Genomic DNA, 14,335 nt, shown 5'->3' with positions numbered 1-14,335 from the left:
CACCATCACTGAGCTCCTTCCTGGAGCTGAGTCTCCTGGAAGAGGCTGGACCACCGCTGCATGATGAAGCCTGCAACTCCCTCATCCCAACTGAGCAACCCAAGAGTTTACGTCCAATTAAAAGATGACTCACTGTGAGACGTGCACTCTCTTATTTTGATAAAAGTGAATAACTGCTCTGCTTTCTCCTGGTACTTTGCACACGTCTGATACTGCACAGTGCACGTATAGACGTAATATTTTAAGATAGTAAATAAACTACTAAAAATTATAGGGCTGGCATAGCTATCAAACACAAGAATTCATGAGGAAAAAAAAAAAAAAAAACTCACTTGTTATTTGTGGTGAAACACTTCAAAACTATTAATGGTCCAAGTAAGTTTGAAAGCAGGTACAAGCACTATCAACACAGTTGTATATAAATGTTCCCAAGTATAAAACTCTTACTAGTAAAAACTTACCCGATAAAAAGTTGGTTTACTAAAGCCTCTTGGAGAACCTAACCTAAAGTTCATACCTTGCTTTTCATAGCAGAAGAGTATGGGCCTAAGAACAATCCAGGCAAAACTTCCTAGGGGGAAAAATACACACATAAAGTTTAAACCTATAGCAAATTCATACCATCTAAGTGGATCTGCCTGTTGTGTGCCTTTGCAATAAGAATTTCTGGTTAAAACTTTGTTCTGGTAGCATTTCCCAGCCACATTTAGCAAACTGGGGTGAGAAACATAGGTTGAAAGCCACATGCTTGAGATCATACAGCATTTTTTATAAGTAGATTGGATATAATCAAAACATTATATCATTGATGTCCACAGTAATAAAATTTCTCTAACTTCTGTTCTGTGCTAAAAATAAAACAAACAAAAAAAAAATCCTCCCTTTAAGAATCACACTGACACCAACTTTTATTTGGCAGTACAAGGGCCTACACCTACAGTCCCAGCACCAGGAGGTGAGGCAGGGGATCCTGGGTGTGAGCCAGGCTGGGTCACAGTCAGCTCACGACACCAGGAGCTCATCATCAGACCTGTGCTCTTCTCAGAAACAAAGCAGCACAAGGTGAAGCAGAGCGTAACTGTCGCCGCAGTAAACAGAAGCGGACCTAGCTAAGGAGCCACTGTAGGGACACTGTGCCCACTGACTTCTTTTCGCTTCCTTCCAAACTGCATCTTACTAGCACAGCTAAGGCTAGCCCTAAACTCCAGGCAGTTCTCCTGCCTCAGCCTCATGAGCACAGAAATCTTACAAGTATAAATTACATTTTATTTATTTTTGCATTTGTGATAGCATCAAATTAGTTCTTCTACGTACTCACATATAGTTAAACGTTTAAAAAGAAGCTTTCCTCTTTTCTCTCTCTCTCTTTCTGCCTTTTAAAAAATTAATTAATTAATTAATTAATTAATACAGTATTCTGCCCACAAGTGAGCCAGCAAGCCAGAAGAGGGCACTAGATCTCATTATAGGTGGTTGTGAGCTACCATGTGGTTGCTGGGAATTGAACTCAGGACCTTTGGAAGAGCAGCCAGTGCTCTGAACCTCTGAGCCATCTCTCCAGCCCTTCTCTTCTTTAATGAAGCAAAGCTGAGGTTTGATAAAGCATGAGAGTTAAGAGAAAAACACTTAGAAGGAAAGCCAAGACACTTGAGAGGATGGATGTGGGCTACTCAAAGAAGAGATGCCTAAAAAGAGAGTTTTTATTAAGAAAGGCAGGCCAGGTGTGGTGGCGCACACCTGTAATCCCAGCACTTGGGAGACAGAGGCAGGCGGATCTCTGTGAGTTCGAGGCCAGAATGGTCTACAAAGTGAGTTCAGAACAGCCAAAGCTACACAGAGAAACCCTGTCTCAAAAAACAAAAAACGTAGCAGATCTTTGGAAGGTATGGGATTAAGAGGGGCACTGCTCTCTTGATTCAACAAAGTTGACTGTGAATGATTAAAAAAAAAAAAAACCACAAAAGAGGAAATGAATTACTTCCAAATAGTAAGTATTCAACTCACTGAATATTAGATAAATCCATTATGAATGTCAACTGGGAAGTAGACAAAAAAAAAATGAATACAGTCAACTCTCTTGAATTTATCCTAATTAGACAGCAAAGCAAACTGCTTTAAAAAGCATACAAGCATTTCATTTTATAAATAAGGAGAAACAGTGATTCACTAAGTATATACATATATTGCTATGATCCTCAATCTAATCCAAGTGGGATAAAGAATTCATTTCACATATTAAAACTTTTATTGACACAATGGTACATATTTACCGCATAATATTCTAATGCACATATATGGAGCTAGAGAGATGGCTCAGAGGTGAAGAGCACTGGCTGTTTTTTTATCCACATATACATTGCACAATATGACAAACCTACAGGAACCAGTAGGCCTCCTTTGTGAAGTAAGCGTAAGTTATTTAATAATAAAGGCCATCTTGAATAAATTAAAAGTTGCCATACCTGCATTTCCCGTCTCATAGGGTAAGTCCACTCCTTCAAAGGGAAGACAAAAAAATAAAAATAAATAGCATGAAAATATCACGGGCCTGTCAAACGGCTCAAGTTTGACAATATAATTTGATCCTTAGAACCCAGGAGATAGAGACAAGAATCTTCAAAGTGATCCTCTGACCTCCAAACGTGCACCATGGCTCGCATGCCCTGAGCATGAGAGCACACAACTCAACAAACAAGCACGCACAAGAAATGTAAATAATAAAACACTTTACATTAAAAAAAAAAGAAAAATAGCACAAAGATGTGACCAAAAAAAAAAAAATCAGATTCACAGCCAGCAAGATGGCTCAGCCTGTAAAAGGTGCTTGGCACATGCAAGCCTGACCACCCAAAATCCACCCCAGAAGCATGGGCGGGGAATGAGAGAACCCACTCTACAAAGCTGTCATCTGATTTCCTCGGATACGTTTTTTTAAAATACGGATTTTCTGCTTTTTGATACAAAGTTTCTCTGTGTACCCAACTGTCCTGAAAATCACTCTGCAGATCGAAAGGCCTCAAACTTGGATATTCACCTGCTTCTGCCCCGAGTGCTGGGATTAGAGGTGTGTGCCACCAACCGCCTGGCTCTTAATACAGATTTTAAAATATACATTTGTGTGTGTATGTGGTGCTGAGAAAGCAAATCCATGGCCTTGTGCTTGCTTGGCAAGTTTTCTACCACAGAGCTGCGCCTTTTAGAAAATACATTAAACATAAAAGCATTCCATAGCTCTGGGCCTGCAGGGCCTGCTGCTCTGCATGCAAATAAATAAAAGCAGCCTGGCGACACGGTTTACAGTCCTAGAATTTAGATGGTAGGAGCCAAAGGATGGTCAAGCGCTAGGGCAGCCTGAGCTATGCAGTGAATTCCAGGCCAACCAGTACACCACTCTATGCCAACACACACACACACACACACACACATCCTTGGTGACAGAAATCAAATTATAGTTTGTTTGGTGTTATGTTGGTGGATTTTTACTTTCTTTCATTAAATTTAATTTTCTTTTGTTTTAATGTGTCTGGGTGTTTTGCCTACATTGTGCCTGTGTACCACGTGAGTGCCTGGTTCCCTTAGAGGCCAAAAGAGGGTGTTAGATTCTCTAGGACTATTATTACAGATGCTGTGAGCCGCCATGCTGGTGCCCTAGCAGAGCAGCCTCCACTGAACCATCCCTTCAGGCTCACAGAGATGCCCTTGTATCCCGACACAGACATGCTTCAGTTGGATCTTAGTCTGGCATGGCGACACACACTTTTAATCCCAGCACTTAGGAGGCAGAGGAAGGTAGTTCTCTGAGTTCGAGGCCAGCCTGGTCTACACAGTAAGTTCCAGGACAGCAAGAACTACACAGCGAAACCCCGTCTCAAAAACCAACCTACCAACTTAAAAAAAAAAAAAAAAAGGCACTTAACCAAATTGACAAAAAGAATTAAGACTAATATGTGATAGAAAAAAATTCAAAAGTGAAACTGTGTTAGAGTTTTCATTCCAGACAAAAAGCAACCATTTATCTGGTTTACTGTCCACTGAGGGAAGCCAAAGCAGGAGCTCATCCAGACGGGACCAGAAACAGGACGTGACACAGAGGCCATGGAGGAGCGCTGCTTGCTGCTTGTTTTCTCAGATGACTACAGCTTGTGTCAGGCTGACGTACAACCAGCAGCACAGCACCTATCAGTGCTACAACTCAGAAAAACCACTTTTCAAGAACAAGAGTAAATAGAAGGTAATTCTAACAAAAGCATTTCTGGAAAGGTTCCTCTACCATCAGATACCTCACGGCAATGCCATGAAGACCCAGTGTGCATGCCACAGACCAGGCAACCACGACACATGGAACTCCAGCTCTGAGGTAGACAGAGACAGGAGGATTGCTTGGGGTTTCTGGCTTCCAGCTTTGCCAAGAAAACAGGAGCCCAGGCTGAGGCAGATACCCCGCCCTGCTCAGAATAGACAACTGTGAGTGCACATGCACACATCCATTATACACACATATAAGACTTTACAGCCTGTATTCTTCCAAGCTGGGCATGTGGGATTAGACCTTTGTGAGTTCAAGGCCAGATAGGATTGCACAGTGAGACCCTGGTCCTCAATAATGTTTTATAAAAAACAATTTCATTTTTTAAATAAATTTTATTATTTTTTTCGAGACAGGGTTTCCCTGTGTAGCCCTGGCTGTCCTAGAACTTGCTCTGTAGACCAGGCTGCCCTGGAACTCATAGATCCACCTGCCTCTGCCTCTTAAGTGCTGGGTTTAAAGGTGTGAGCCACCACTGCCTGGTTACAAAGACCAATTTTATAAGCAGACTTATATTAAAGAAACCTAAAAATAAAATTCTGTTAAAAAAAGTCACTAACTAACATTGTGTCTATATTTCTATTTTAGACAAAAATCTTATTTTTAGATATTTATTTGTATTATTCTACATGTACTAGTGCTTTGCTTTCGTGTATGTGTGTGCACCATGTATGTGCCTGGTCCCCTTAGACCCACAAGAAGCCATCTATCTCTTGGACCTGGTGTTGGCAGCTCTCAGTCCTGCGTAGGTGGCTCTTGCAAGAGCAGGAAGAGCTCCTAGCTGCTAAAGCTCCCTCTCCAGCCCTGAGAGTTTTACTTTGGAGTCTTATTAACCTGGATTCAGAATTTATTCCCTTAATCAGTACATCTCTATTCTGCCTTTCAATGTGAAAAAGAACCTTATAGAAAACATATCTTTAAAAAGACTGATTGCACAAAGTGACAATTATGATCCATGAGATTAACAGAAGAGAAGAGAATGTGATTTTCAAGTCAGTACAAAGAAATATCAGCCAAACTTCGTGTCCACGTGCTTCAACTTAACAGTAGATACTGGTTATCTTTTTTTTTCTTTTTCTTTTTTGGTTTTTCAAGACAGGGTTTCTCTATGTAGCCCTGGCTGTCCTGAAACTCACTCTGTAGACAATGCTAACCTCAAACTCACAGAGAGATGGTTATCTTTTACATAGAAAAGTTTTAATAATTTAGGTCAAAGACCCCATCCTTTGAGTAATGGTGTCTCCAATACTGAGTGTGGTATGTTAATAAGCCCAGCGCTGCACATTCTGGAGACATCTTGCACTAGGCTGGAGGCATATGGCAATGGCTAGCCTCCTGGCACTAGGCTGTAGGCATGTGGCACTGGCTAGCCTCCTGGCACTAGGCTGTAGGCATGTGGCACTGGCTACCCTCCTGGCACTAGGCTGGAGGCATGTGGCACTGGCTACCCTCCTGGCACTAGGCTGGAGGCATGTGGCACTGGCTACCCTCCTGGCACTAGGCTGGAGGCATGTGGCACTGGCTAGCCTGCTGGGCTGGAACTCAGAGACCCACCCACCTAACTCGGCTCCAGAGTTCTGGGATTAAAGGTGTGTACCAAAGATTTTCAAGTCATCTAATGGCCAAACTCATTTCCTGAAGCAACAAGTTATAATCATAAGAAAAGCAATTAAAGAAATTCATTACTTAAAATGAAAACATTGTATGTGATTAAAGAAACAAAACAGGAGCACATACAGGAACGGTATACAAATCTTCTGAGGGACACCTGTGTGGGAGAGGGAAGACCTCTCTTTCCTCTAGTGCAGTGGGTCTCAACCTTTCTAGTGCTGAGATCCTTTAATACAGCTATTTTTAGGTAAAAAAGCAAAGCAAAACAAACAAAAAACCAAAACCAATAAAAGATAAAATGAAAGTTTACCTCAATTTTTAGGCAAAACCAAGATTCCAAAGTTATTTCAAACTTTGTATAAATGTGTAGACAATAGACCATGAAACACTGTCTCTATATACCAAAAAAAGGTTATTCCAAAGGGTGTGAGGGCACACATTTTTAAATCCCAGAATCAGATCTCTGTGAATTTGAGGCTAGCCTGGTTAACATAGTGAGTTCCATGACAGCCTGGGCTACATAGAGAAAACCTGTTGCTAACAACAACAGTGAAAACAAGTTGTACAGCAGGAAGAGAACAGAAAGCTACTTCCATTTGAGGTCAGATACACACATAGTCTTACTTGGAGATCAAGCCTCACTGGAGTGAGTATGGATCTCTGAAACCTAGAAACGCTCAGCGATGTCTCATTTGGACCTATTCCAGTGGCCACCATCACAGCCGCATCGTCAAGAGCGTCACGTCCTAACCCTGCAGCTTGTTCTGGATATGGTTTGAGTGTGTCTCCCAAAGACCAAGTGCTGAAATGTCTAGTGTGAGGAATTACAAGCTGGAAGCCCGACACACAGGGTGATGGAGGGGCTCTGAGAAGTGACTCGACGACACACAGAGGGTGATGGAGGGGCTCTGAGAAGTGACTCGACACACAGGGTGATGGAGGGGCTCTGAGAAGTGACTTGACACACAGGGTGATGGAGGGGCTCTGAGAAGTGACTCGATGACACACACAGGGTGATGGAGGGGCTCTGAGAAGTGACTCAACGACACACACAGGGTGATGGAGGGGGCTCTGAGAAGTGACTTGACACACAGGGTGATGGAGGGGCTCTGAGAAGTGACTCGACACACAGGGTGATGGAGGGGCTCTGAGAAGTGACTCGATGACACACACAGGGTGATGGAGGGGCTCTGAGAAGTGACTCGACACACAGGGTGATGGAGGGGCTCTGAGAAGTGACTCGACGACACACACAGGGTGATGGAGGGGGCTCTGAGAAGTGACTCGACACACAGGGTGATGGAGGGGGCTCTGAGAAGTGACTCGACGACACACACAGGGTGATGGAGGGGCTCTGAGAAGTGACTCGACACACAGGGTGATGGAGGGGCTCTGAGAAGTGACTCGACACACAGGGTGATGGAGGGGCTCTGAGAAGTGACTCGACACACAGGGTGATGGAGGGGCTCTGAGAAGTGACTCGATGACACACACAGGGTGATGGAGGGGGCTCTGAGAAGTGACTCGACACACAGGGTGATGGAGGGGCTCTGAGAAGTGACTCGATGACACACACAGGGTGATGGAGGGGGCTCTGAGAAGTGACTCGACACACAGGGTGATGGAGGGGCTCTGAGAAGTGACTAGGGCTAAATAATGTTCTTAGCATAAGCTATGGCTATCCCAAAGAAGAGAAAGACCAGATGACTGACAGACAAGGCAGACTGGTGGATGGACAGATGGACAAAGGGATACACACCCACAGACTACTACCAAGAAGGCCATCAGTGCCCTGGCACTGGTGATGCATGCCTTTGATACCATCCAGCCAACAGAGGTCCAAAAGAGCCGGAGCTACACAGAGAAGCCCTGTCTCAACCCCTCCCCCTCAAAAAGCCATTACTGGATGAAGGTCCTTGACCTTGCTGCTTGAAGAGCAGAAGCCCAGACAAGCCTTTAACAAACACACAAACTTAATCTTCTTTAAAAAACTTTTTTTAAAGGTTTTTTAAGATTCTTGTGTAACAACCCTGGCTGTCCTGGGCCTGCTTTGTAGACCAGGCTGGCCTTGAACTCACAGCAATCTGCCTGCCTCTGCCTCCAGAGTGCTGGGACTAAAGGCGTGCACCACCACGCCCAGCTCAAACTTAACCTTCTATCTCCAGCCCATTACTTTTTCTTTCCTCTCCTCACCCCCTCCCCTGGCCCTCTCGGGAGTTGGGGGTATCCTGCATCGTGGCTAAGCTATGCCTGGCACAGGACTTATTAAAGGAGCCCAGACTGGCCTGGCATAGTACTTGTTGGTAATCCTTTTGTCACCCCCCCAAATCCTGGGATTAGAGTTCATTTCTTTTTGGGATGGGGGTTATATGTAGGCAAACACACATTCGCTCACATTTGTGGGCATGCATACATATATGTGTACATATGTATATTTATGTATGTACATGCACACACGTATGTAGAGGCTAGAAGCTGATAACTAGTATCTCCCTCAGTTGCTCTTCATTCTCTAATTATTTACTTTATTTAATCTATTTGGGTTTGTTTTGTTTAGACAGGATCCCATCATGTAGCCCTGGCTAACCGGAAATATCCTATGTAGGCTAGAACTCACAAGAAAAGCCTGCCTCTGCCTCCGGAGCACTAGGATTAAAGGTATGCACCACCACATCTGACTAGTTTGTATTACTTATTAATTAAGGCAGTCTCTTGCTGAACTTGGAACTCCAGGATTCTGGCTCCTCTTGCTAGCAAACCTGCCCCTCCCCAGTGTGCTGAGAGTACAGGGAACAACCAACCACACCTCCCGAGCTTTAGTGAGCTCTGGGGATCTAAGCTCTAGTCCTCAGATAAATACAGCCCCTTACGGAAAGTTCGGCCTATTAAAGAAAAGATGGCCAAAAATTATAACAAATGTTTATGAAGGCAGATATCAAAGAGACATGTGCTATAGTACCTAGGGGAGTAAACTGCTCTGGGTGAAAACAGAAGGGTGGGAGGAGGTGGCAAAAAAGAGAAAAGAAGCCAGGTGTGGTGGCGCACGCCTTTAATCCCAGCACTCAGGAGGCAGAGGCAGGCGGATCGCTGTGAGTTCAAGGCCAGCCTGGTCTACAAAGCGAGTCCAGGATGGCCAAGGCTACACAGAGAAACCCTGTCTCGAAAAACCAAAAAAAAAAAAAAAAAAAGAGAGAGAAAAAAAGTACTGCCTAAGGTGGCGCACGCCTTTAGTCCCAGCACTAGGGAGGCAGAGGCAGGCGGATCTCTGAGTTCAAGGGCAGCCTGGTCTAGAGAGCGAGTCTCAGGACAGTCAGGCCTACCCAGAGAAACTTTTGTCTCAAAAAGCAAAACAAAAAAAGAATCTACTAAAATCATCCCCACCCCCAATTCCTCTGGGAATCCCAGCCTGTCCTTGAATTTACTATGTAGACCAAAGTGTCTCAAACTGGTAGAAATCTGCCTGTCTCCACTTCAGCAGAGAATACTAGGATTAAAAGTGTACACTACAGCCAGCTTTTAATCCCATTACTTGGAAAGCAGAGGCAGGAGGCAGGAGGCAGGAGGATCACTGTTGAGTTTGAGGCCAGCCTGGTCTACAGACTTGAGTCCAGGACAGCCAAGGTTACACAGAAAAACCTGTCTTAAAAAACAAAGTGTACATCAGTCATCCAGAGCCCCTCAAGTCCCCATGCTATACTTCATGGGGTGGAAGACATGCAGAGGCCCACCTTCCCCCCTTTGTGAGGACATGGGGGTGGGGGTGAGGGGTGAGGGAGACGCTCCCGAGGCCAGTCAGCGAGGCCCGCCTTTACAGCGTGCACGTATGTGGTGGGCAGGTGGGAGAAAAAAGAAGAGTTGGTTGTCTTCTTCACTGCGCGCAGAACTGAAATTATTTGAAGACAAAAAGCACCTCCCCCCCAGCCGGGCGTGGTGGCCCACGCCTTTAATCCCAGCACTCGGGAGGCAGAGGCAGGCGGATCGCTATGAGTTCGAGGCCAGCCCGGTCTACAAAGCGACTCCAGGACAGCCAAGGATACACAGAGAAACCCTGTCTCGAAAAACCTAAAAAAAAAAATTAAAAAAGCACCACCCCCAATCATTGCACTGACAAAGTGCAAATTCTAATTTATGATTCAACTTAAAATATATTCAAGTCTCAAGCATCACTACTACAAATAAGGGAATCCTCCAAAAATGCCTGTAATTCCATCACTTGGGAGAACAGAACTGCTACAGAAAATCCCAGGTCAGCTCGGCTACACAAGACTTTGTCTTAAAATCAAAAATCATTTTTAGAAAGTAGCTGGTTTTAGTGGCACATCCTTTTAACATCAGTACTCATGAGACTGAGGCAGGTGCATCTCTTAGGGCTTAAGGCCACTCTGCTCTACACAGAGTTCCAGGCGAGCCAGGGCTACAAAGAAACTCCTTCTCAAAAACACACAACCACAATAAACAAACACGAAAAAGTTGAACATCAAATGAAGACATTCAGTAGACTTGAGTATTTGGTGTTCGAACACTCCCTCTCACGTAACTCAGACTGGGCTCAAATCTGCTATATAATCAAAGCTGCCTTGACTTGAAGTCTTTCTTTCTCTTCCTTTTTCTACTGCCCAAGTAGTGAGAACACAAGGTTGGCAGCCAGGCCCAGCCCCAAATATCTTTAAAACGCCGAGATTAAAAGGTGCACTCCTATATTATCCCAGCACTTGGGATGCAGAGGCAGGCAGGTGGATCTCTCCGAGTTCCAGGACAGCCAGGGCTATTTAGACAGACCTGTCTCAAAACACACAAAACAAAACCCTAGAATCCTTTCTTGATCCTATTAAGCGTCACAGCGAAGAATCCAAGTCTTGTTACTAATTTAGCCTCTAGTTAACTGTAACTTAACAGTGTCTGTTACGATAAAATATTTCCAACAAATGAAAAAAAAAGTTTCTGTAAATGTTAGGTAAAGAAAAATCAAGGTGGAGTGAAAAGAATCCTGAATTAGGAATCGGGAGGAGGTAAAGGAATTTTGCTCTCCGCAGTAACTTTCCTCCAATAGCAAGATTTGTGATTTAAAAATGTCAAATTCAAAGAAGCTAGCTTTGTGGCTGCTGTGGGGTTTTTGTTTGTTTGTTTTCCCCTGTTGGTCATAGTTTCTTTTTGTGGGGTTTTTGTTGCTGGTGGTGGTGGTAGTTGGTTTTGACTTGGGGAACTCTCAGAAGGTGCAAATTCCTGAGTTCACGCCTCCGGTCAGCTCCACACGTGGGGCTAGGTATCCCGCATGTGAACCTAACATCAGGCTCAGATTAAAAACAACTCTACAGGGTGTTGCTTTGGCACTCAGACATGAGTCTGTCTTCAAAAACACATCCTCCCCGCCGTGGCGAGTGGTCAGGGGTTCCTCCGCGGGGGTCCTGGGGGAGAAGGGGGCTCGCCCTCCCCTCCCAGGAGAGAGAAGCTTCTGCGGCGGTTGGGCCAGGGTCGCGGCTCGGCCGGAGTCCCGGGGGCGGCGTGCGGCGGGGCGGGCACTCACCTCGGCGTCGTCTTTGCCCTGCGGGAGCGAGGGGAACTCCAGCTTCACGTCCTCCATGGTCCCAGGGCCCCGGCGGGTGGGCGCGGCGCGCCCCTCCGCGCCCCCGGGCTGGCGGAGGCGGCAAGGAGAGGAGTGCGGGCGGGCGAGCGGACGGCGGGCGGCGGGCTCACAGCGAGCACTGGCGGGCCACGGCGTCGGGGCGGTTGCGACAGGAAGGCGGTGGGTAGGGCGGCGCGCTGCCGGCCGCCATGCTGCGGCCGTCTCCCTCCCGCAGGTCCCCGCGCCCCTCACACGGCCGGGATCCGGCCCAGGCACGAGCCCATAACCGTCTCCTCCCGCCCCACCCCGGCGCCGCAGCCAATCACAGCCCACGCTCGCCGATGGCCCGCCCAGCCGCCAGGTGTCAGCGCGCCTCCGCCCGTCCCGTGCGCGAGCGCGCAGACGCGAGGGGCGGGGCTTCCTGCGGGGCGGAGCCAGGGCCGGAGGGAGGGAGGAGAGGTCCCGGGTGAAAGCAGCCAGCTGTCAGGCTGGCTAGGCCTTCCAGGCTGGGATGTCCCTTCAGAGTGCCCTCCAGAACTGGCACTCACAGGAAGGCTGCCTAATTCGTGATTGGGCGGGGGGGGGGGGGGGGGGGGATTATAACCCAAACCGGAAGACCTCATTTTAAATTCACTTTAGACTGTGCAGAAAACGAGATACCCATCACCTTAAAAACAATTTAAAAGTGGCCTCTTTGGTGTAATAACTCTGTATTATCCAGAAATTTTCCTAAATAAAAAAGTCATTCAGAAATGGGAATGATCGCTTACTTACTAAATTGTACTCAGTATTCTTAAGATTACTCCCTTTGGGTTAAAATTTCAACATAACACATAGTTTTCTGTGTGTGTGATAGTTTTTAAAGGTTAAGAACATACTCCACCACCTGGCAGTGGTGGTGCACACCTTTAATCCCAGCACCTGGGAGGCAGAGGCCAGCCTGGTCTACAGAGTGAGTTCCAGGACAGCCAGGACTACAGAGAATTCCTGACTTGAAAAACCAAATATGTATATATAAACTTTTTTTCTCAAGGTCTCACTATGTAGCTCGTGTTGTCTTCAAACTCACAAGAGATCTTGCCTCCCAAGTTCCGGGATTAAAGGTGTACACCATCAGGCCCAGCTACAATTCCCAACGACCTTCGGTCTCACTGAAGGAACCACTGCTTGACAGCAAGGTATGTGACTAACACTAGCTTTTCACTGTATTTCCTAGAGGCCTCGGGGCTTACTGTTATTAAACACCCATCCTTTATAAAGGTAGAAGGATCACACAGGTATTTAAGATTTTCCTCTCACTCTTTTCATCGTGTCATGTATGCAGCGCATGGTCCGCACTCTCTCTAGGGCTACTTAAACCATCCCGCCTGAGGAAGTAGAAAAGGCACAGAACGCCCTGCTAGGAACTTTTAACTAAAAAATAATCAGATGGCAGCTGGGATGAAAGGTGAGTGGCACCACCTCAGGGAGGCAGGGGCAGGCAGACAGCTGCTGAGCTCGAGGACCTCCTGGTCTGCAAGGCAAGCCCAGCTGGGCGTGGTGGAGCACGCCTTTAATCCCAGCACTTGGGAGGCAGAGGCAGGCGGATCTCTGTGAGTTCGAGGCCAGCCTGCTCTACAAAGTGAGTCCAAGACAGCCAAGGCTACACAGAGAAACCCTGTCTCAAAAAACCAAAAAACAAAAACAAGGCAAGCCCAGAACAACAACGGCTACATACAGAGAAACCCTGTCTCAAAAAATCAAAACTCAAAAAGGAAGAAAGGGAAAAAGGAATCACATAGTTAGCCAGTACATTTATGGTTGGTTCTTTGGTATTTAAAAATCCAAAGTTTGAGGACTTTATTTAAACAATCCTTTAACTAGAATCTCAATCTTTAGGCACTGATGATTTCCTTATATAATTTATGATTGCACATGAACTTAAAAACCTGTGTACAGGTAGCATGTTTTGAACATTTCTGACATTAACAGTCCCTAGAGTAGACACTCTCGGCCTGGTAACCACCCGCAGATATTTAGAGAATCCATTGGTGAGCCTAGGATATAATATATCTCTGGAAATCATGTATAAGCAAAATTATGTGTCTAGGTACAGACTTCTCCTGGATCTAGAAAGTAACCAAATTAACTACAAGCATTATTTCTAGTCATAATATTTTTTTTTTGGTTTTTCGAGACAGGGTTTCTCTGTGTAGCCTTGGCCATCCTGGACTCGCTTTGTAGACCAGGCTGGCCTCGAACTCACAGCGATCCGCCTGCCTCTGCCTCCCGAGTGCTGGGATTAAAGGCGTGCGCCACCACGCCCGGCTCTCTAGTCATAATCTTTAAAGAGTTAAAATTCAGTATCAAATAGCCCAACTCTGGGAAGCCACAAATGCATGTATGTACCCACAACCCACACATCTACAATGTATACAAGAAAATGTTGTGGACTCTTTGAGTAATGTTTTTTAAAAAAATTCAAAGCCATATCTTAATTTTTGTCCAGGCTCTTAAATCATGTACTTCCTGATCCACAAAGACTAGAATGAGTGCCCTATTAGAGAAGATAAGAGTATATACAGGACAACTAAAGCAGATTTTATTCCATTTGTTTTAAGACGAGGAAAACAAAATACAAAGTAAGTCATAAGAAATGCTCTCCTCTACTATGTCAAACCATTTTGAACGTTGTACAAAATGTTCACAAAGCAAGTATGAAATGCTTCGCCATGTCTTTGCAGGTTCTGCTGCATTAAATGCAACATGACAAATACACGCTTTCTTCTGCACCCATTTTAAAGGCATTGCTGAATTACATGCTGTTATGCTGCTCACACATGTTTATTCGCTTTTAATGACATCACCGCCAATAC

General features: G+C 45.5%; 1 protein-coding gene across 1 annotated transcript in view; it reads right to left on the bottom strand.

Annotated features, from left to right (window-relative positions):
* Styx (serine/threonine/tyrosine interacting protein) overlaps positions 1-11,773 on the bottom strand; it is a 29,412-nt gene extending 17,639 nt beyond the window's left edge. The window contains exons 1-3 of the mRNA XM_051142931.1: positions 11,442-11,773; positions 2,463-2,495; positions 518-571 (exon numbers count right to left, since the gene is read on the bottom strand). Coding sequence (XP_050998888.1) covers positions 518-571; positions 2,463-2,495; positions 11,442-11,498 — 144 coding nt within the window. The 5' untranslated portion in view covers positions 11,499-11,773. The remainder of the gene's footprint in view (positions 1-517; positions 572-2,462; positions 2,496-11,441) is intronic.
* Positions 11,774-14,335: the final 2,562 nt, after the last annotated feature.

The sequence above is a fragment of the Acomys russatus genome, chromosome 3 (assembly GCF_903995435.1).
Source record: "Acomys russatus chromosome 3, mAcoRus1.1, whole genome shotgun sequence".
Taxonomy (NCBI): Eukaryota; Metazoa; Chordata; class Mammalia; order Rodentia; family Muridae; genus Acomys; species Acomys russatus.
The sequence above is the reverse complement of the archived record's forward strand: the minus strand, read 5'-3'. Positions and strand labels throughout refer to the sequence as shown.